Raw genomic sequence first — 22,578 nt, 5'->3', positions numbered from 1 at the left:
AATCTACTGAGTCAAGAGATGAGAGTGCTGTCATTGAGCCAGGGTTGTCAATTAGGAACATAGCAACATAGCAACAAAGGAACAGGAGTAGGCCATTCAGCCCCTCAAGCCTGTTCTGCCATTCAATGAGATCATGGCTGATCTGTATCCTAACTCCATCCACCTGTCTTGGCTCCATATCCCTTGATACCCTTGGCTAGCAAAAATCTATTGATCTCAGATTTAAAGTTATTGATTGAGCTAGCATGTACTGCTTTGTGTGGGAGAGAGTTCCACACTTCTATCACTCTTCACATGAAGAAGTGTTTCCTAACTTCTCTCCTGAATGGCGTGGCTCTGATTTTAAGGTTATGTTTCCTTGTTCTAGACTCCCCCACCAGCGGTAAAAGTTTCTCTCTATCTACCCTATCAATTCCTTTCAAAATCCTAAAAATCTCAATCAAATCACCCTTTATTCTTCTATATTCCAGGGAATGCAAGCTTCGTTTATATAATCTCTCCTCATAATCTAACCCTTGGAGTCCTGGTAACATTCTGGTGAATCTGCGCTGCACTCCTTCCAAGGCCATTATATCCTATCTAAGGCACGGTGCCCAGAACTGTACACAGTACTCCAGATCTGGTCCAACGAGGGAGAATTAAATCTATTGGTTCATGTATTACAGTAACTGAAGGTAGAATTAGATCTATAGGAGTGTGAATTACAGTAACTGATGGGAGAATTAGATCTATAGGAGTGTGAATTACAGTAACTGATGGGAGAATTAGATCTATAGGAGTGTGAATTACAGTAACTGATGGGAGAATTAGATCTATAGGAGTGTGAATTACAGTAACTGAATGGAGAATTAGATCTATAGGAGTGTGAATGACAGTATCTGATGGGAGAATTAGATCTATAGGAGTGTGAATTACAGTAACTGAATGGAGAATTAGATTTATAGGATTGTGTCCAACATTAAATGATGGTAGAATTAGATCTATAGGACTGCGGATTACATTAAGGTAATAGATACTTAGAACTGTTCCAGATTAGAAAAAAGCAGCATAAAACCAAGAATCATATTTACACTTTGGCAGTAGCTTGTACATTTCGTACTCCAGCATGAAATGACTGCCTTTCCTCTTGTGTTCTTAGATGCTGAGTTGGAGCCCCCTTAACCAGAAAGCATTGTGAAGGGTGAGGTGTGGAAATTTTGCTTTAAGAGGGTGAAGAGAGTGCCCAGGTGGGCAAGGAGATAATGGGAGAGGTGTGCAGTGTGTTTAATTGCCTGCCCTGCTGAGGATTTGGAACTTTATGCAGCACTGTTCTCCAGTCTTAGGGGTGAGGGAGTTGGCACTCATTGGAATGCCACTTCCTTCCTGGCAGCGTGAGTGATATTTCTGACTAGATTGGTGGCAGGAGTCTGTTCCTCCTGCCTTCAGTGCCCTCCACAAGGGCTTGGAGGTCTGAATGAGTGAAGATATGTGTTCTTCTTCTCTGGCTTGGCGCCCTGCTCTGCTGCCCTCTGGTCCAGGTGTGCTTGACTGTTCATAATTCTGTAGAAGTATAATAAAATGATTACTAAGACATGCAGTGAAGTTATTAGAGTGTTAAGTGAAAGAGCCAAGCATTATTCCTCTCTTACCTGTTCGCCCAGTCTGCTGCTGAAATGTCTTTTTAAAGGCTGCACAGGAGTTTCCAGTAAATCAGCTGCTTACACCAATTTACACAGGTTTTACACCAATGACTGCACCAATGGGAATGAAAATGGGCAGACCCAGGAAACCCATGTAATACTCCCTCTGCAGGTGCAATTTCTTTTGAAAGAGGCAACAGCAGTGAAAATCACTTTGAGGAAATCGTAGGCCCAAGTATAATACTGGTTTTGTGGGCCATTGTTATCAACTCACTGTAAACCACTGTGATGGTCTCTTGTGAATTTTGTTTTTATCCCTATGAATATCTTTGATTAAGTAGCAACAGTTTCAATTAAACTTTAAATTAGCAACATTGTTGTTTCTTGTAATGTAATATAAACATTCCACTCAGAAAAAACATAAAAAATGTTATGTTCTGTGAAACAGACCTAATTTATTTTCCGTGCTGGTGCACGCCAAATATAATCACATTGGCTTCTTGATGTGACGGAAAGTGATGTATATCTCCCATCAGTCTCAGAACATTTATTTTTCATTAACAGTTAAATGCATACATGAAACATATTGAAAGGGTTCAGTGAGTTCCTTTTCTGGACTTGTATTTTAAATTGATGAATTGATGCAATCAATGTGTCACAAATTGATGGTAGAAACCTCCAGACTGATGTTATGGCATGTTGCAATAGTCCAACAGAGCAACACAAAATCTACCAGTATGCAATGCTAGCACACAACTAGGTACATTTCTGTTCATTTTTGTTCAACTGTATAAAAGCTAACAACAATACAGCAATGAATTATGTTTTTTCTTGCTTGGTCATTTCTATCTGAGTAGTTGCTCTCCCATTGCTACCCATCCCTTCTCTGAGCTTATCATGGCCATGAGACTCACCCCGTGCTTCCTCAACCCCATTTCCACTAAACTGCCGACCATTCAAATTCCCTTCCTGGCCCTCATGCTAGATGATAATACCCACCCTCGACCCCTCTGTCCTTAGGGATCGAGGGTGGATATTCAACTTTCCTCTCCAAAGTTTTTGAACGTGTTGTCGCCTCCCAGATCCGTGCCCATCTGTCTCACTACACCCTGTTTGAAGCCCTCCAATCAGGTTTCCACCCCTCCTACAGAACCAAAATGGCCCTACACAAAGTTATGAACATCATTCTCTGTGGCTGGTACATTAATTCTCTTTGTCCTCCTTGACCTCCCTGCAACATTGAGACAGTTAACCATGCAATCATCCTTCAATGCCTCTCCTCCATTATTCAACTTAATGGGACTACCCTCGCTTAGTTCCAGTTTTACCTATTCAATTGAAGTCAGAGCATCGCTACCAATGACTTCTCTTCCCACCCCTGTACTTTCACCACAGGAATCTCCCAAGGATCCATTCTTGGCCTCCTCCTCTACCTCATCTACATGCTTCCCCTTGGCAATATCATCCACAAACTTATGTACACTGACAACAGTCTATTCTTCCTCTCCAATATCTCTCTGGATCCCTCCACTGCCTCTGTGCTGTAAGGCTACTTGTTTGACATGCATTCTTGAATCAGCAACAATTTCATCCAACTAAACATTGGGAAGACTGAAGCGATTATCTCGTGCTTCTACCACAAACACCATCCCCCTGTCAATCCACGTGTCTCAAGCAGAACCAGACTGTTCAAAACCTCAGCATCCTATTTGGCCTGAAGCTGAGCTTTCTACTCTATATCCTCTCCATCACAAAGACCAGTGCATCCAATTCCATAACATTGGTGACTTCTGCTGCTACCTCAGCCCAAATGCTGCTGAAATCTTCATCCACCCTCTAGACTTGATTGCCAAGCTAATTGTGGCTCGCATTGTGAAAATATTATTGATTATCATAATTTAATTCTTAAAATATGCTGTTGTAACCCTGAGAACAAATATATTTCTCCTATGCTCTAAATTATAAATTTAAAATGCAAAATTTCTTTAAAAATATATAAATTGCACCTGAAAGTTCCTTCACTGGTTAGTATTTATGACTATATAGTACAGCTTTAATATGGCTTTGCATTTTTAAGGGTGACTGGTTACTTATTATAGGTTGGAGCTGAATTTTATGGAGCTGAATAGGATTGTTTTCAGTTTTCCAGTTCTGTCAGAAAATTTTAAGATTCAGTCAAGAAATGTTTTTCTCTTTTAGTCTGTGGTGTATTCTGGTACATTTTTATTTGGCGATTTCAAGCCGAGAATTGGTTAAATGCTCCCTGCAAGTAAATAAATGGATCTGTAACAACAGAATTTCCCTTTCTGCAACAATTACATTTAGTGGCAATAAAGAATTATTCCAGCAGTTTCTCAGTAATGAGAGATGAGGATTTGATTAAACATTTTTAGCTTGAAATTAGGCTCTTTTAATGTAGCACATTCGCATGAAATGCTTTTGCTATTTTAATGGAGGTGCTAACCCATTAAAAATCACGAACATTAAAAGAGCATAATTTTAAGGCATCTCTATTACAAAGGAATGAATCTGACTGGTTCTTTCAGTTTAAACAGAACTAAATTAAATAAGTTACAGCTTTGTATACTACAAATGTAACAAATTAATTGTATGATGTACATAAATCAAATTGATCACACTGCGGTCATATGTTGTGTGACTTATATTACTGTAGCTAAGTATATAAATCGCTATTACATTTTAATTATCCAAACCATTGTGTGATGAAAATTACTGATCTGTCTTGATCACTGCCGTTTTTGCATTACTGTACTTCTGAAGATTTTGATATCAGATAATACAGATAATAATTTCTCTATTTAAAACTATGTGGTTGACTTCTATTGCTGATTTGTTTTCTAAATGCCCATCATCTTTGTTGAGAAAAGTGAAACAACAAATTATCTGCTTAAAAAGAAAAAGCTGGTCTCAGTAAAAGTGACCATAAAGCTGTTGAATTGTTATAAAGACTCAACTAGTCCACCAATGTCCTTTAGAGAAGGGAACTTGTCGTCCTTATCTGATCTGGCCTATATGTTACGATCACATTCCAAGAATTAATTTTTTTAAAAAGAACAGAAAAATTACACATCTCAATATTATGCATTTTTCTTCAGATGCAGAATACAGTGAGACACAGTCTGAAACCATCCCAGTGGCTTCTTCAGAATCCTTGCCTCATTTTCTGGTTGAACCAGAGGATGTGTACATTGTAAAAAACAAACCTGTCACCTTGATCTGCAAAGCAACACCAGCTACACAGATATACTTCAAATGCAATGGTGAATGGGTGCATCAGATGAATCATGTAACAGAAGAGACCATAGATAAAGTCACAGGTAAGTCTGCACTTATTCCATCCATTCTGAAAGTGAAAGTAGAGTACAGATATTAGAGGTATGCGGGCTGACTAAATGCATAATTAAGTATTATTTTGTCTGAAATACAAAGACCTCAGTTTTAACTCCCACCGACTGGCGAAAAACGGGCGGGGGGGGGTTAAAATAAGGGCAGCAACTTACTCCCGGAATCCTCCCCCTTCTCCCCACCCACCAACCGCGACCCTGGGCCTCCATGCTTGTCGCTCGCCCCAGGCTTCACAAGCACCAAACCAGCAATGAGTTAAAATCGAGGCCTAAGTCTGTGATGAATCAATACATAGATAAGTAGTTATTTTTTCTGCTAATAAATACAATTTTTTCTTCACAGAGCCATTATACAAAGAACATTAATTACTTAACCGTTTTATTTTTAAAGGAAACTAGTGCATCTCTTGTGGCATTACTCAGTGAATTGAAGGATACAGTTCCGTAATGTGGGCCTGCTAATCTCAAACAACAATTGCTCTTCCCATTCCGAAAAGAGCCAGAGTTTCCCCTACAACCAGGTTTCTTCCTTCTTTCCGTCCACCTCAACAGAGTCTCCTCCTTACTTCCCCTCAACAAGTTCCTTCTCTCCACCTCCCACAAAAGCCAATGTGAATGATGACTTGCTGCACACATGATGATTGTTTGTCTATCGCTGTTGACGATGACAGCCAGTAAATTCATCTCCAATTAATAGAGGTTGTGGGTTCTCATATGTCTGTAAACTCCAATTTTCACAAGAAATATTTTCCTACACACAGGACATTGAATGACAGATTGACCTAAGGGCTGATCTTTCCTTAATTTCCTTTGGGCTCTCTTGTCTTCGTCTAGCTGGATACAACTTGCTTCAAGTTTTGTTGTGCCATAGTGAATCACCTTTTGCTATTTTTCCCTGTCACAAGCATCATGCTCCCACTTATCAGTTAAGATGCCACATTTTTTTCGATTGATCTTTAAGCAATCCTTATATCTTTTGAACTGACCGCCGTGAGATCTGGTCCCAGAGAGGCAGTATAAATTGGTCAAGAAGTTAACAAAGCTGCCTCATATACTGCACAACTGAATTTATTGTTGTTGCTGTAGGTGAGACCCTTAAACATTTGAAACATTTTAATTTCACGCCCTTTCATCAGGCCATGCCGCTTTGTTAACTTCTTGACTAATTTTTCTGCTTTTCTGGGATCAGCCCTGTGCTCTCCATGAAGGTGCCATCAGGCTATATAAAATAATGGATGTAGGGTGGACTCAATAGTGATATTCTCCAGCTGCTCTGAAAGTAAGGAGATGTCCATCATACTCACTACCACCATGGTGTCAGCAGCCAGAGGAAACTCCACTAAAAAACTTCAAAGGTCCTCCTAACAGTCAGCAGCCAGTCTCCTTTACTGGATAATGCACTCATTACCTAAGTTTTCTTCCTGTCCAGGGTGACCAGTACATAGTTGAGCAGCACCAGGCAGTGGTTGACTGTGAAATGTTTAGAAAACATATAAGCAGTGCTAGTGTGAGAAGCAGGTTTGAGTTTTAAATGATTGGTGCCTCGTTGCTTCCTAGTAACAGTCTTTCTGCTGTCACAGTGCTCTCCTCATTATCTGCCATGTTGACATTGTATTTTCAGGCAGGTGAGTCTGTTATAACAAGTCACAATTTCTCTATCAATATTTCGTATACTTGGAGTCAGTTTTTAGCCATTCAGAGGACAACTTGACAATGTAGGTCCCAGCACCAGAATGGATGGTGAGTCTCAGAAGAAAAATGGTAAGTTTAATAACTTTTAGGGAAAAAGATATGTAAAATATGTATAATTTGGAAATAATGTCAAACCTAAAATTGAAAAGTAGGATAGAGAATTGCAGAAGAAGTAAGAAAGGGGGAGACATAGAGAAGTAAAGCATTTTAAATTCTATTTTCAGTTAAAATGTTATTAAAGTATTTTAATAAAATAATATATTAACACAGCCACTCTTGACCAATATAATATTATGGTTTGCTTCAGTTTGGTAGTGAAATCTCAAAGTACTGAATGGCCCAGTAAGCCTGCATAAATGTAAAAATGAGAAGAGGTAAGATAAATTATAAGGATTGAATTGATTCGCATCCTCTCGATTAAAGAGAGAAAGATAATGTCGATGTGAATTTCTTGAGAAGTATTATTGTGAATGCATTTTAAATATTTTCTTAATTGTTGTAAGGGATAAATCTGTCTAGTCATGAACTTGGCATAATTACTTGCAATTAGCACGACTGGAAACATTGAAATTCAACAGATACATTCAAAGTTCGTATTAGATGTTCTGGATATTGAATTATAAGGTACCATAGGATGCTGTGTGTCTATAGATGGATACAGTATTTTCTGCCTCAATGTTTTCCCTACCTGTTAGAGTGTTCCCTTACAAATATAAATGTACGTTATAGGTGAATCAGTTGTATACTTCAGAATAATGGGAAGCTAATTTATTCTCAGTTTTACATTTTCTTTCATTCTGTGACAGCAGAATCGATAGACTATAAACCTGTTTCATGGATGTTAGCTGCTATTTTTTGCTAGTAGCTCCCACAGACCATCTGGTCACTTGTGATCGACAACTTTTTTTCTAGCTGCTGAAGAGCCCAAATATGTGCCTTAGAATGTTATTTAATTCTCACTTCTTTCTCAACATTTGACATGCCTGCTTATCACAGTTGACAGATGCTTCTTGACGCTCTTACTGCTGTCACACAAAAGAAAGTTTAACCTTGTCTTTAATGGTGACTTTGATTATTCCTCTGCTATTATTACTTAATTATCAATTTAATTATCCAGATGAGGCAACTCCCCTGTGCATCTGATTAATTCCCAAAGCAATCCTGTACATCTGTCTGTTTGTAAGGATGTTAACAGCTCACACATCTCCTAAATGAAGGCTTCTTGACACCTCTTGACCAGAGGGCATTTTTTTTCTCCTGTAAACTGTTCCCAATCAAACACATGCTACTGATATACACATTTTGTAGAATTTCCAAGTATCATGTAATTCAGCATTAATATTAAAGTAATTAGCATCATAATTTGAATACGTCCTACCCAGTGTACTCAGCACATTGGAGAATATCTTGGGACACTGCCAGCAAAAAATGAGGCAAAGTGCCGCAATCTTCTTTGCTTCCTGCAGCATTTGCCATCTGCAGCAAAGTAAGCAGGGAGGGAGGAACGACATTAAACACCACGGAGGCTTTTGAATTGGATGTATCTCCTTCTAGCAAGAAAACCATTAAGCCAAATAACTGTCCAGTTACATGTGGTAAATGGACTGGATGGGTCCCTTACCAACTATTGTTGGATCCATTTAATCATGTTTTTTTCCAACCCCATCAAGAATTTGGTACATTTTAGACACAATGGCCTTGATTTTAGCCCCCCTCACCTGAATGTAAATGAGGCCAATGGTGACTTGGCCAGCGCACCGTGGAACAGCTCTAGAATGGTGAAGAAGCTCGGGGGAACCCTTTTAAAGGCACACAAGCAAATAGACGGCATCCACGCAAATTTCCTCACTGGAAAAAATTCCTACATCATTCCAGCACTGCTAATGTGCTAAAATCGGCAAGGAAATTTGCCGCTACCGCCATATCATCTTAAAAAGAATTTAATTCCCCTTTGAAAAACTCAAATTTGCCCTGGACATTTAGAATACTTCAGTAATGTTTTTTTTTAAATAAGCAGAGCTCCTGTTCTTACCTCCATGTTGGAAGATGTATTTTCAACTGGGTAACTTTATTGATTTAGACAATAATGAAATTGAAGGCATATGTTTTATTCCACCAAGAACTGTATGGGTGCGTTGTAAATGTGAAATCTACGCCTTTAAATTTATAATTATTGTTAGCTGACATTTATGTGTGGAATCAATTTTGTTATTTAATATGTATAAAATTGATTTCTATCACAGCCCATGATTTTGTTACTTCTTGAATTCACAACAAAGCTCTGACATAGAAAAACCTAAAGCTCCTCTGCAGCAGAGTATTTATTATAGGTTTTATTAGGATCTTCAACCAATCAGTACACTCCTTTTAAAAATCTAAGAATTATTTACGTAGATTGAAAGGTAAAGAACTGCATTAAATCATAAGTTTGATATTCAATCTAAGCTGTGTGCAATATGTTAGTGGAGTCAGTACTTGGGTGAGCTGCCAGATGGAGAAAGTTTCTGAATATAAACACAGAGCGGCATTGATAATGTATACAGAGCTTGAGGGTGAGAAGGTTGAGGGACTGTAGTGACATACGTTAAAGGAATAGGGATGGAAGGAAGTATAGAGGACAATGATTTTTTAAGGTCATTTGTTAAATATTTCACCTTTGCTTCAAATGTTTGCAGTTGTCAGCAGAATGTAATTGTCCAGAGTTCCAGTAGTTTATTTTGACATCAATTGGCTCAAAGTAAATTTATTTGAACTATTTTTAATAGTACACATATCTTAGTACGTTGTGATGCAGAAATGTGCACTGTGGTTGGCTGATTTTGTTTAAGATTGTTCTCATTAATATAGATGAATATGGAGAATGTTTTTTAAGTATCTTGTTCACATGTTGTTGAGGTCTTGTTATGTTGCTGACAGTGTCGCGTAAGATTAGTGTAGTTAATATAAAAGTATCATAGGACTAATTAATCAAGAACTGACTCATTATTTGCCACACCAGGTTTCAAAAGTAATTTATGTTCAGCAGCTTTTCACTGGATCTGTTTGATTGTATTTGTGCTTGCATCCATGCAATTGCTTTCACAGTTATTTGCAACAGAGAGGGCAGAAGTGTTCCGTTTCATTTGCCTCATTAAGATGAACATCCTTTGATGTAATTTGTTCATTGTTTCTTTTGATTCACTCTTCCCCTAAAACAAATGGAGACATTTTGGCCTGGACTTTCCTGGTATCATCAGCAAAACAGTGGGGTGGGACCTCCATCTGTCCACATGATCCCACCAGCACCTCACTGCCTTTTCCCTTGACGGTCCTCATTTGATATGCAAAGTGGGATTCCAGCAAGAATCTTGCTCCTGATTGGGCTTTTGCCACTGGGATGGACGGAATTTGGTGCAAGCTGCAGAAGTTAAAAGGCTGCTGCAGCTGAAATGACCTGACCCACAGCAGATTACTCAGAAAGGATGAAAGTGAGAGTTGGAGCAGCACTTAAATGTTTAAAAGCAATGGAGGAAAGGGGAGCACCATCTGCGGGGCCTGCAATTGCCAAAGCCCTCGAACTCTCAGAGGCTGTAGTGGAGATAATGCTGGAAAAGATAAGGACCAGACGACAAAAATTCTTTGACATCCAGTTGGTTATCCTCCAGAAAAAGGTGTGCAGTCTGGAGAGAGGTGCCACTGGCAGTCATCGCCAACTCTACAATTCCACAAACAGCTATTCAGTGCCTGAAATGTTTTAATGAAGGCACGCAAGTTGAAGGCATGAGTGCCCATGCAGATGCTAATAAACTGCTGTGAGCATGACTTACCTCCTCACTATCAAGGCCCAGGACCACATAGTGTAAAAGAAGAAATGAATGAGATCCTTAGTAGGCACAAGGGACCCCACCATCTCCCTCACAGGTTCACCTCCTCTGCTGCCACCTCACTGTCCTATATCACATTTTGTGCATTGTTTAGTATTATTAAATAGTGTGCAATTAGTAAAAAGACATTGGCCTAGAAGTTTGTTTTGCGTTTGTAGGCCCGAGGCGCACCAAGTGTTGGGCCTTGGGCCTCATTTAAATGAGATTGGCAAGCTGCGGATACCTGCTGGACGTCCCCAGGCAGCTTTCCGATGAAGAGGCTTCAAATTTCAGGCCGCTGCGTTGCTAACAGATGTTAATTGTATCCAAATGATTTATATCAATTAGTGTTAATTATGTTAAAGTGGTACGTATCAATTGGGGACTATGTTGTATCCATATATATGAGAGCTGATCTAGGGTGTGGTGTGTGTAATGTGGAGCTTTGAGAATAAAGGCTTGGAAGCAACTGAAAACCAGGCTCTAGTATTCTATCCTTCACTACCGTGCTATCCAATTTATGACAACAGAGGCCCTCAGGTAGGTTGTTAAAGGGAATGGGTTGTGATTGGACAGGGGGGCCACTAGGAAAGATGGGGGTGGTGACTGGGAAGGGGATGGTGATCAGGGGATCGGGTGATGGGGGGTGAACTGGGAAAGGGTCGTTCGGGTGACCAGAACAGAAGTCGAACAGGACATTGGGACGGGGGATTGAGGCAGTGATCGGGTGGGGGGGTGGGGGGTGGGGGGTCGAGGCGGTGGTTTGGTGAGGGGGGCGGGGCAAGCGGTGGTTGGCAGGGGCCTGTGGTTTTAATGTGTAGTCAGAAGGAACACACCTACTCCTTCAGGCTCCACATTCAGGTAAATATATTTTTACAAACTTACCTTTTTGGTTGCAGATTTGTGACTGAAACTACAAAATATAGGTAGGTGTCCACAATGTTTGTTAAATTGATTTAAATGTTGTCTTTATCAGTCCTGCATTAATATCAGAGTTATATTTTTCCATAAATTCTTAGTGTTTCCAAAATATTGTAAGTATTTTTACAAAGATTGTACATCTAAATGATTACGGGGCACATTCATTATGTGAATTTTTAAAAATTAATTCTTCTTATTAAATTTGGATACTGAAAAAGAACTACTGAGGTATTTTGAGATAAATGGCAACAAATCTAACTTGTTAAATCTAAGTGTAAAATCACATATATCATTTAAAAACTATAAGCAGCTAAAAATCAATAATTTCCAATTACTAATTGACTCACAGTATTTTTTAAAGAATTTGTTGGATTGTAAAATAATGAAATGTGAGATTTAACTTCCAGGGTTGTAAAAGTAAATGGTGACCAAAATTTGAACTATATTGAGCTTCTGTAACTAATCTGAGATAGTCACACAAATTATTCATAACTATATTGGCAGAGCAGCACAAAATATTCATTGCTCCACTTATCCACACTTGTACCGTTATGCATCTTATTTAACATGTTCTAGTTCTCCGACCTCAACCTTTCTTCCATGCAAGTGGTTCATTTATTACATTTTATTCATTACAAGTGAAAATGCTACAAGAACTTGAAATATTTGACTTGAAATATTCAGATGTAATTTTTGATCAAAAAAGATGTTGTCATAACATCAAAAGAACATTTATTGCTATGCTTACCTACATATAATTTATCAGTGACCCATGTTAGCATAGAATCATAGAATTTGACAGTACAGAAGGAGATCATTACAGCCCATCATGCGTGGTGCTGGCTCTCTGAATGAGCGATCCAGTTATTCCCATTTTCCCAACTCTCTCTGCATATCCTTTATTTTTAAATTTTTAAAAAAATATTTATTCACTTCCATTTTAAAAGCTATTATAGATTCTGCTTCCACCTCTACTTCTGGCAGGACATACTGGACTGGATTTTGCTCATAAGCAGAATTACCATGAGACATGCAGTAGAACTGTTTAGAGACCTGCCAGTGTTACACCACCCAGTTTTCCTCAGTGAACCTTCATACTATATTCATGGTGGGCACCAGGTGCTATTAGCACCCTCTATACACAGTCTACATTTGGGGGAGAAGTGGAAGGAAAATCCACTACTGCTGCAGCAGCAACTGAAAGGGCCAAGGCAGCCATTTTATATCTGTAACCATGGGGGTAATTTTAACCCCCAAGAATGGATGGGTTGGTGGCGGGTGGGAGGTTAAAATAATAACTTATTGGAGCTGAACCGCATCCCGACGCCAACGCGTCCACTTCTGGGTTTAACCCAGGTAGGTTTGTATGTGGGCGCACAACAAACACCAGGAAGTCCCACCCCCACGTAAACAGCAGGCCAATATTTAAAGGGGCAATGTACCTCATTGAAATACTCGAGGTACTTAATATTTTGTGTATTACAAAAGTAAAATGAATTTAACCTTACCTATTTGGATTTCCCATCGCTTCTGATTCACGTCAGGTGAAAGCAGGCGGGACGGGATGGATCCATGAGGTGAGTGCCTTTATTGCACTGCTTGTGGGCCCAGAGGAGTGGGAGTACTTCTTCCAGGCCCAACAAGCTCAACTGGGGTGATCGGAACGCCCCGATCGGCTGACACGCCCCCCCCCAATGTTGGACCACCCCGCTTGATGGTGGACCCCCCCCTTGATGGTGGATCCTCCCCCCTTGGTGGTGGACATCCCCTCCACGATGGTGGACCCCACGTTGATGCTGGACCCCCCCTTTCCCCCAATGCAACCTGAGCACCCCGCTACCAATCTCTGATGCTGGCTGATCCTCCCCACCCTCGATCCCCGATGCTGGCTGGCCCCCACCAATGTCGCCATGTCCCCCCACCTCCCCCCCCCACCTCCCCGCCCCTCCCCCCCCCATTTTTTTCAAGGCCAATGATCTCTCTCTCCCTCCCACCCCCTCTCCAATTCACAGGTCCTTTCACTTCTGACAGGCAGCCAGCTTGTCAATCTGGCTGCCTGGCATGTGGAAAACCGGAAAGCACTAATGCTTTCCTTCAATTGAGTTGCGATCGAACTTTGCGACGCACTCAATTCACTTCCGGGTTCCCCACACGAATATCTATGGACGCGTGGGATATCCAATTGAAAATTGTGCCCTATGTGTCTCAATGCAATTTGTGAGGCCAGTGCACCTTGAGCGGACCAAACCCACCATTTTAAAGACTATTAAGATTACAGTCTGTACTCCGGCAAAGGAGCTTTGAAGGCCCTGAGGAAATGAGGCCCACAAAGGGCATGAAAGAAATGGCCTTGGCAGTAAGTGCTACCTTATCCCCATTAAGGGATGTCTTCTGAAACCTGGGTTGTATTCCATATGATGGCATGCAGTATACCTTCATAACTTGCTTCATTAATGGGAACTGGTCCACAACCTAAAGCTTTTAACAAACAAAGAACGGCTTGTTGACAGGCTAGATGCTGCATTGCTAAAATATGTTGGGCCTAAAATTCTTTAGGGATTCTGCCAGTAACTCCAGTGGGAGACCCAGTTGCCCATTTCCTGCAGTTTCCTGGTTGCCATGAAAGAGGCAGAATCTTCATCTATTCCTTACAAGGCAAAGGACAGCGAGGGGGCAGAGCCAGGAGCAGGGACTCCCTACACCAGAAAGATTCCACTTCTTTAGTTGGATGAGCACCTGGTGTATCTGTGAAGGATTATACACCATGTGAGGTAAGGCATAGTGGCCTCCATAAAGGTAGATGAGGACTCACTGGTGGGGTCCAGGTCAGGAAAACAGCCTGGATTCCAAATAAAAGGAGATTTGCTCAGGAGTCTGACGGGACCAAGGCCAGGGTTGGGAGGAGCCTAGCCAAATATACCCTCCAATGGCAAGCAGATGCCAAAGTTCCTGGCAGTCATGGGCAGGCGGGCATTAGAGATGTACCCAAAGTGGTGATTGTGCTTATTGTCTCATAAATGAAGCGTCCTCCCACTGAGCCCACAAACTCTGGTAGGACTAGCACTATCAGGCATGATCCTGCCGCAACTGCTGGGATCACAACCAAGGAATTTTGGGGCCACTAAGTTTAAAACTTGTAAATGACCCTAAAACTGGAAAAATGCCCAGGGATACAACATTTTGGGGAGAAAATGTCCCATCACGCTGAAGTTGAGCCCCAATTCCGATTCCCACGGTGCATGGTGGAGGAAAATCTACCCCAATGATTACATTTTATTTGAAATAAAATGCTTTACAGTTTTCATGTTAGTTATTTACCCTTGATAGAATGTGTAATTGTACAGAATAATATAGAAGGAATTTTGCTTCAAGAATTTGCAATAGCTTTCAGCATGGTATGTTGGTACTTGCCAATGTGAAAAGGTATGAAATTTTACAGGTGTTGCACTAAGTGTGACTGATGTCTCCATGAATCATCATTAGAATTTTCTAGTATTCATTGCACTGTTTTGAAAGTTGCTAATTGCTGATGAAGTGAGCATAAATCTTCCCAATATGTGAAATATAGGCATCATGATGTACCAAAAAGAGTACATATGGTTGGGATTCTGGATGGTTGAGCATGTATGATTTGTTAGCTTTTTAACTAGGAGTTCTTGTTTCAATTTCCACCCTACCAAAAGTTCCTACAGATGATGAGATATGATCTGCTGATGTAATCTCTAGCTAGATTCTCCTCCCATTAGTGGGTAATCAGCAGGGCAGGACTTACACCTGGCCACATGACCACACCGCTAACCTACTGAAGCTCCTCCCAGGACTCTTATTAGTCATGCAGGTAATGCTACTCCTCGTTGGGTACTGTCACAGTGAGGGAGGGAACAAGAGTGCTGGTGCAGCTAGTTAACGAGAAGCATTACTTTTTGAGTGGCAGGAAGCACAACTGCAAGAATGTCTGTAGGAATAGCAGGTTTGGGGAGAATAGCAGCAGTAAGGGCTACCAGATTCTCAGAAGCATCTGCAGAGGTGTTGCTGGCTGAAGTCAGGGCAAGAAGGGATCAACAGTTGGGTACTCTTGGTACAGCTCTTAATTTTAGAAGATGAAGAATGTGCTGCTGCCTAGGGTGCCCAAGGAAGAAAAGGGAGAGTGGTCAGTGTGTTACCTTGCCTGCCCGAGTCATGTCATTGAACTTCTGGCAGCAATGGCCTGCACTTAAAAGCCTCCAAACGGCATGAGAGGCATTTTCCGGCAGCTTCCTCTCATTGAGACCAAGCAATCTCTATCCTCTGCTCAATTTCCTTGATGTGGGTTTGGACTCACTGAAAATTGTGAGCTCTTATCAATGCCCATGCTATTTCTCCAGCTGGCTGAGCCAGATCCTCCAGTGAAATAATCATGTTCAAGATTTTTTCCAGGTCTTCCTGAAACTGGCGGCACAGCTCTTTAATTGCCTCTGTTCTAAACTCACTATCCCTGGATCTCTAGATGCAATAGATGGCATAGCAGGCCCAGGCAGTACCTCTCTGGTGGCATCTGACATCTCTGGCAGCCACTCTCTGTTTTTGCTCATCCTATTCTGCTAAGTCAAGTGCCAGGGCAGCACTCAAAACCGCATCGTAGTAATCCTTCTGTCTGTACAAATTGCAGCAGTTCCCTTCTGAATCCTGAGGTGCAATCTGCCTCAGCTATAAAATCTATTTCATGTAATTGGAATTAGCACATCACAATGCAATGTGTGAAAATTAGAATTTTGTGGGCTGCCCAATTAACAAACAGTAAACCTGAAATTAATGAGCATAACAATGCTAATACTCAATACAAGCTCTTTAGTGCATTAAGAACTCAACAATGCAACAACAATTTCCTAACGTGAACCAAGTGGGAATTGGATGAAATTATGAATTCCCCAAATTGCTGGCCAGTAACGCTGAATTGCCGCCTAAGTAATACTTTACACCAACAGTAATTTCTAGGCTTACAAGTAGGAGTGGACTGCCCCAAAAGCACACAGGATCCTTTGGGAATCTCATGGAAAAAGGGTTCGTCGATAATACAGCGCTATGGAACCATTCGTGGGGGCAGTCGGGAAATATCCCAATATCCTATATGACCAATTCGCCCCTGCTCACATGATTTATTTTCTTGATTAGCGGACTCACCATAAGTGGGTTCCAGTCTATCCTGTTGCTAAATCTATACCAGATTGTTGGGATGTCAATGGGAGTCCGATCAGTGGGAAGTACACCAACATGTTGAATACTTCTGAATATATTTTGTGTAGTTTTTGTCACACAAACATAGGAACATAGGAACATGAGTAGGCCATTCAGCCCCTCGTGCCTGCTCTGCCATTTGATAAGATCATGGCTGATCTGTGATCTAACTCCATATACCTGCCTTTGGCCCATATCCCTTCATACTTTGGTTGCCAAAAAGCTATCTATCTCAGATTTAAATTTAGCAATTGAGCTAGTATCAATTGCCGTTTGCGGAAGAGAGTTCCAAACTTCTACCACTTTGTGTGTAGAAATGTTTTCTAATCTCGCTCCTGAAAGGTCTGGCTCTAATTTTTAGACTGTGCCCCCACTCCTAAAATCCCCAACCAGCGGAAATAGTTTCTCCCTATCCACCCTATCCGTTCCCCTTAATATCTTATAAACTTCGATCAGATCACCCTTTAACTTTCAAAACTCTAGAGAATACAACCCCAATTTGTGTAATCTCTCCTCGTAACTTAACCCTTGAAGTCCGTGTATCATTCTAGTAAACCTACGCTGCACTCCCTCCAAGGCCAATATGTCCTTCCGAAGGTGCGGTGCCCAGAACTGCTCACAGTACTCCAGGTGCAGTCTAACCAGGGTTTTGTATAGCTGCAGCATAACTTCTGCCCCCTTGTACTTTAGTCCTCTAGATATAAAGGCCAGCATTCCATTAGCCTTATTGATTATTTTCTGCACCTGTTCATGACACTTCAATGATCTATGTACCTGAACCCCTAAGTCCCTTTGGACATCCACTGTTTTTAACTTTTGACCATTTAGAAAGTACGCTGTTCTATCCTTTTTTGATCCAAAGTGGATGACCTCACATTTGTCTACATTGAATTCCATTTGCCACAGTTTTGCCCATTCACCTAATCTATCAATATCGCTTTGTAATTTTATGTTTCCATCTACATCTACAAACCATTTTTATCCCTTTAAAAATATCTGGTGTAGGTCAAGGAGGGTGATCAAAAGGGTAAGGTTAAAGGATGAGTCCATCAATCAAGTGGCCCATGTGCTCAATTCCAGCCTAATGTGCAACCAGAAATCCAGTATTTCTACAATCCCATTGTTTTGTAGTCTTTTTTGTGGTGGTGGGAGCACTATTATATTGAGGCCATTTTTTCTAGGGCACTCCTAAGCTATAATTTTATAATAACAGCACTAAGAGGTCCATGCAATTGCTTTTAGAGGCTTCCTCCCATACTCTAGAACTGTATGTTGTTAGCTAAACAGATCTGGCATACAAGAGGGAGTTAAGGGAAGGTAATCTAAATTCAGTGATGAGTACCTTCCAGTTCCATTGTCAAAAATTCAATAAATCAACTCCTTTGAGAGGACATATTCCAGACACAAGTTGAAAGTGTCTTCAAAAGTGTGGAGTAGTCTGGAGTAGCAGGATGATTTATTTAAATTAAGAAAACAGTGCCTTTCTCTAACTTTTAAATTCAAAAAGACAAAAGTAATGTATTATTCTGAAACCTGTGGATTGCACTAAGATTCTGTCATTTTTCTTTATGAGGAAGGAACAAGTTTACCCCATGTTCAAATACTCTGTACATAAGTCTAAGGTCGGTGAATTAACCAGTGGATCTGCAACTTGATAACATATCTGATCTTGATATAGCATTGTTTAGAAACCTTTCACAAGTGAGTGTCTACTGTTCCCAAATGTTTTGCTTTCTTCATCACAATTTAACAGAAAGGTTGTTCAATGTTGTGGCATTGGAGAGTGGGTATACTTGGCGACAGGGTCAGCATCTGGTACTGTTTTAGAGATATTCTTCATTTGTGGAGAGTGTACTTCAACTGAAAATTGAGACACAGGTGCAATCAATCATGAGTCAGGCAGCTTAGAAAGCTATCATTTAATTCATGTTGTTGTGATCTATTGTAATTCAAATATGTACCAGGACCAAAATAATCAGTAAAGATCACTTGTTAACCAATGTATAATTCTCCTCTGAGTGCATATAAATGTGTCTCTCCTTGGAATGATGTGCTTTTATTATTAATATTCCTTTTTATTTTAATAACTATACAGTTTGAAAATACCAGTATTGGCTTTTTATTCATGTGAATATACAAAGAGTGAAATGAATTTATTTTAACATTTACTCATTTACAAAACATGTTGAACTGTATGGAGCTTGGCCATTTTTCTATTTGCCCATTTAGTCCCACACAGCCAATCAAAAACCATTGTAAACAATTTTACACCACCAAGTTATAGTCCAACAATTTTTATTTGAAATCTACAAGCTTTCGGAGGCTTCCTCCTTCCTCAGGTAAATCAAAACCAATATAACTTAGTTCAAATTTCTAGTGCAGTGATTTGTTGTAATTTATTCAAAACTAAATACATTATCATATAATAGTCTTGCCATTAACAAGGACATTCTCTTCCCATCGTTTCCACCTCAGTAAGTCATGCAAGGTAAAAATAAACAAAACTGAAACAGAATATTCATCATTGTTACTGGTACTTACCAACAAAGTCATATTGTCAAAGCTTTTAAAAAAGTACTTGGTCCTGAAAATCATACTTCAACAGCACCCCTCAGCCATGAAACTTCTATGCTGAGAAGGACAAGAGCAACAATGTGGGAACACCACCACCTGCATGTTTCCCTTCAAGTCACACACCATTCTGACTTGTAAATTTACCACCAATCTTCCATCATTGCTGAGTCAATATATCGGAATTTCCTACCTAAAACCATTGTGGAAATACCATGAACACAAGGACTGCAGCGTGTTAAGCAGCAGGCTCACCATCACCTTCTCAGAGCAACTATGGCTAGGCAATAAATGCCACCCAAAATCTGAGAGCAAATTTAAGATAAAAATTCTGACATGAAAACCTTTCTGGCATGTAAAACCCATCTGATGATATGCAAATGTTTAAATGAAACTGTAGATTTACATGAAAGTTCTCCGTTTGATGGGCAACGTATTAACTGTAGCTGAAGCTATGCTTAACCCATTGTTGTGACCTACAGGGCTCATGATACTACAGGTTAGAACTGATATTTCACGGCAGCAAGTAGAGAAGATGTTTGGCTTAGAAGAATACTGGTGCCAGTGTGTGGCATGGAGTACCTCAGGCACTACTAAAAGCCAAAAGGCTTTTGTCCGCATTGCATGTGAGTACCCAAACTTTACTGTATATACGACTTGTACGTCAGTATTTATCAAGATTAGCTGAAATTTGTAATTGTGTTTTTGAAAAGCTCTCAGCTTGGCTCAGTTGATAGCACTCTTGCCTATCAGTCAGAAGTTTGTTGGGTTAAGACCCACTTCAGGACCTGAGCACATAATCTAGCTTTACACTTCAGTGCTGTACAGAAGGAGTTTACATTGTCAGAGCTGCTATTTTTCAGATGAAATATCAAACTGAGGCCGCACCTGCCTGTTCAGATGGATGTAAATGATCCTAGGCATTATTTGAATACTGGGGAGTTCTTCTAGTGTTCTGGCCAACATTCTTCCCTCAAACAACATCACTTTCATCCAATTTTCTGCTTTTGGGAGCTTGCTGTATGCAAATTGGCTGCTGTATTTGCCTAGATAACAACAGTGATTGCATTTTTAAAGTATTTTGTTGTGTGCATAGCACTTTGGGATTTCCTAGGCATGTGATAAGGTGCCATTTAAATATATTGTTTCTTTCTATCTTTTAAATACATTTGAAAAAGCATTGAATACTTATGGAACAATATGTTCAAATGGTGTTATATTTTTAAGGCTTCACTAGATATTCCTCTCATGCTTAGCGTACTTTCATAAGCAAGTACTGGCTCTTTACAAACAGGAGTATGAGTTTATATGCTCACTACCTGGAAATGAATTATTGCCCAGGGATCAAATGTTTGTTACTGTAATTAGTTCACTGAATTGCCACAAGCCCTCTCATGTTCTCCTAGCCTTTGGATAGCAGAACAATAAACACTCCATCAGACCATGTGACTTATGTCATCAACTATAAATCAAGTTTATTAAAAGTGAAAAGTAGACAATAGTGAAAAATCAATACAGCAGATTTCATTTGATCGCAGAACTTTTAACTTACATCTCAATTACAACAAAAAATAATGCAAGATGCCACATTTTTCCAACTATCTTAGTTAGCAGTACTAAACCTGGACCAATGCCTGTAACATAAACTTATATGTGAGGTTTCATCTAACCACCACAACATTTTCAATTTCTATTTTAATGGACTTAGATGAACTGAAGAATTGTAAGGGTTTTGCCAAAAGTATGTCACTGCCTAGCCATGGAGCTGTCAATCAACCCCTCTCCCCACTCCCTCCCACCCGAAACACACCATGGGACATCCTGCTACCATGCAAACTCAGTTACTTGAGTGTAATTTCCACAGCCCTTTATCACTCAAACAAAATTTCCAACAGAAACTGATTGTCTTTTTGCCTAACAGCCTCATAATGGATGCTGGGCTCAAATCCATTTAAGTCTGATTTCAATTTCCTTTACTGTAATTGATTAACTTCAGAACAAAGCAAGCAGCTTGTCTCCATAGCATCTACAGGATTACTTGCTTCCAAGTATTGAGTCTTGTCCCTTCAATAGGTAAGTAGAGCTACATTCCAGGAAGATTTAGATGTGGAGTCTATTTGCAGTGAACACATCAAAGCAGCCTGCTAACAGGGCCAATTTTATTAATGGACACTACTGGTAGGCAGGCTTGCCCATTGGCTGTGCATAGTGACACAGTATCCATGATTTTTGTACTACTAAAATCAGCCCAACTTTATTTTTCAAAGCTTTTATATAAAAATAAATAATGTAATAAAGTTCTATGACAATAAGTAGGACAGATTTCTCATCTTCCACAGGAGGAAATAGACCTGTACCTTCTTATTTTCCTATGTTATGTAATTTCCATATGGAATTTAGATTATAAAACATGTTTCATGTTGCGTGCTAAACATATTTCATGCACCAAAAAAGTATCGGCCAAATATTCCCCAAAATATTCAGTGTATATTTCACCCTAATATTTGGCTAAATTTAGTGAAAGCAGGAAACATTATTTAAGATGGTTCACAAAGTATCGATATAATTAAAAATCTTGCATCCAAAAATAACATTTATAACATAAAAATTGAATAATCCATACTAAGTTGCTAAACTGAAAAATCAAAATTCAAAATAGTTAACTTCATGGCACACTAAGTAATTAAAACAAATTAATATTTAATTAAAGCAAACTCAAATGATGTAAAACTGTGCTTGCAAATTAGTTTTGTAAATGCCAATTACCATTCTCATCGTCAACTCCCACAGTTCACACAGTACTCCAACATCAACATAGTTGGAATAAATGTCTATAGTTGATTCTAAACTGGTTTATGCTGCAGTTTTATTTAATTTTAAACATAACAAAAATTTATGCAGAATAGTGTCAGTTTAAAGGAAATTTATAACCCACTTCTTGAAGTGTCTGATTCCCAGGCCCGCTGTTGTTTAAATTGCTCCATTTATACTGCAGAATGTTGTGCTGCAGTAAGATCAATTTTAAGTCAGCTGTGTATGTGCAAGATTGTACATGTGCAGCTTTGAAACTAATGTCTCTGATTGTCTTTAGTGTTAATATCTTCCCCAGTGTCTGTGGAAGGTCTGTGCAGGCAGCTTGTACTGAAACAACTTAGCCTGCTGGCAGCTTGTCATTTAGACTGAAGCAGCACTGGCACCAGAGGCATGTCTGAAAGCCAACAGTTTCGGTGATGTGGGCTGCCTCTGACAGGAGCAATACTGCTGCACTTACATTCTGAGTTTGTTGCTAACAGCAACAATGCCATTGGAAACAAACTCCCAGTATAATGGAGTGTTAGGCAATCTGCTGATGTC

The 22,578-nt window shown here is 39.9% G+C and overlaps 1 protein-coding gene across 1 annotated transcript in view; it reads left to right on the top strand.

Moving 5' to 3' along the window:
* Window positions 1-342: 342 nt before the first annotated feature.
* The window catches only part of unc5a (unc-5 netrin receptor A), a gene marked incomplete at its 5' end in the record, with an annotated part of 199,186 nt that continues 176,950 nt past the window's right edge, over window positions 343-22,578 (top strand). Inside the window, 3 exons of the mRNA XM_067995836.1 lie at window positions 343-382; window positions 4,742-4,957; window positions 19,707-19,850. Of these exons, the coding sequence (XP_067851937.1) occupies window positions 343-382; window positions 4,742-4,957; window positions 19,707-19,850 (400 nt within the window). The remainder of the gene's footprint in view (window positions 383-4,741; window positions 4,958-19,706; window positions 19,851-22,578) is intronic.

This window comes from Heptranchias perlo, chromosome 14, assembly GCF_035084215.1.
Source record: "Heptranchias perlo isolate sHepPer1 chromosome 14, sHepPer1.hap1, whole genome shotgun sequence".
Taxonomy (NCBI): domain Eukaryota; kingdom Metazoa; phylum Chordata; class Chondrichthyes; order Hexanchiformes; family Hexanchidae; genus Heptranchias; species Heptranchias perlo.
The sequence above is the reverse complement of the archived record's forward strand: the minus strand, read 5'-3'. Positions and strand labels throughout refer to the sequence as shown.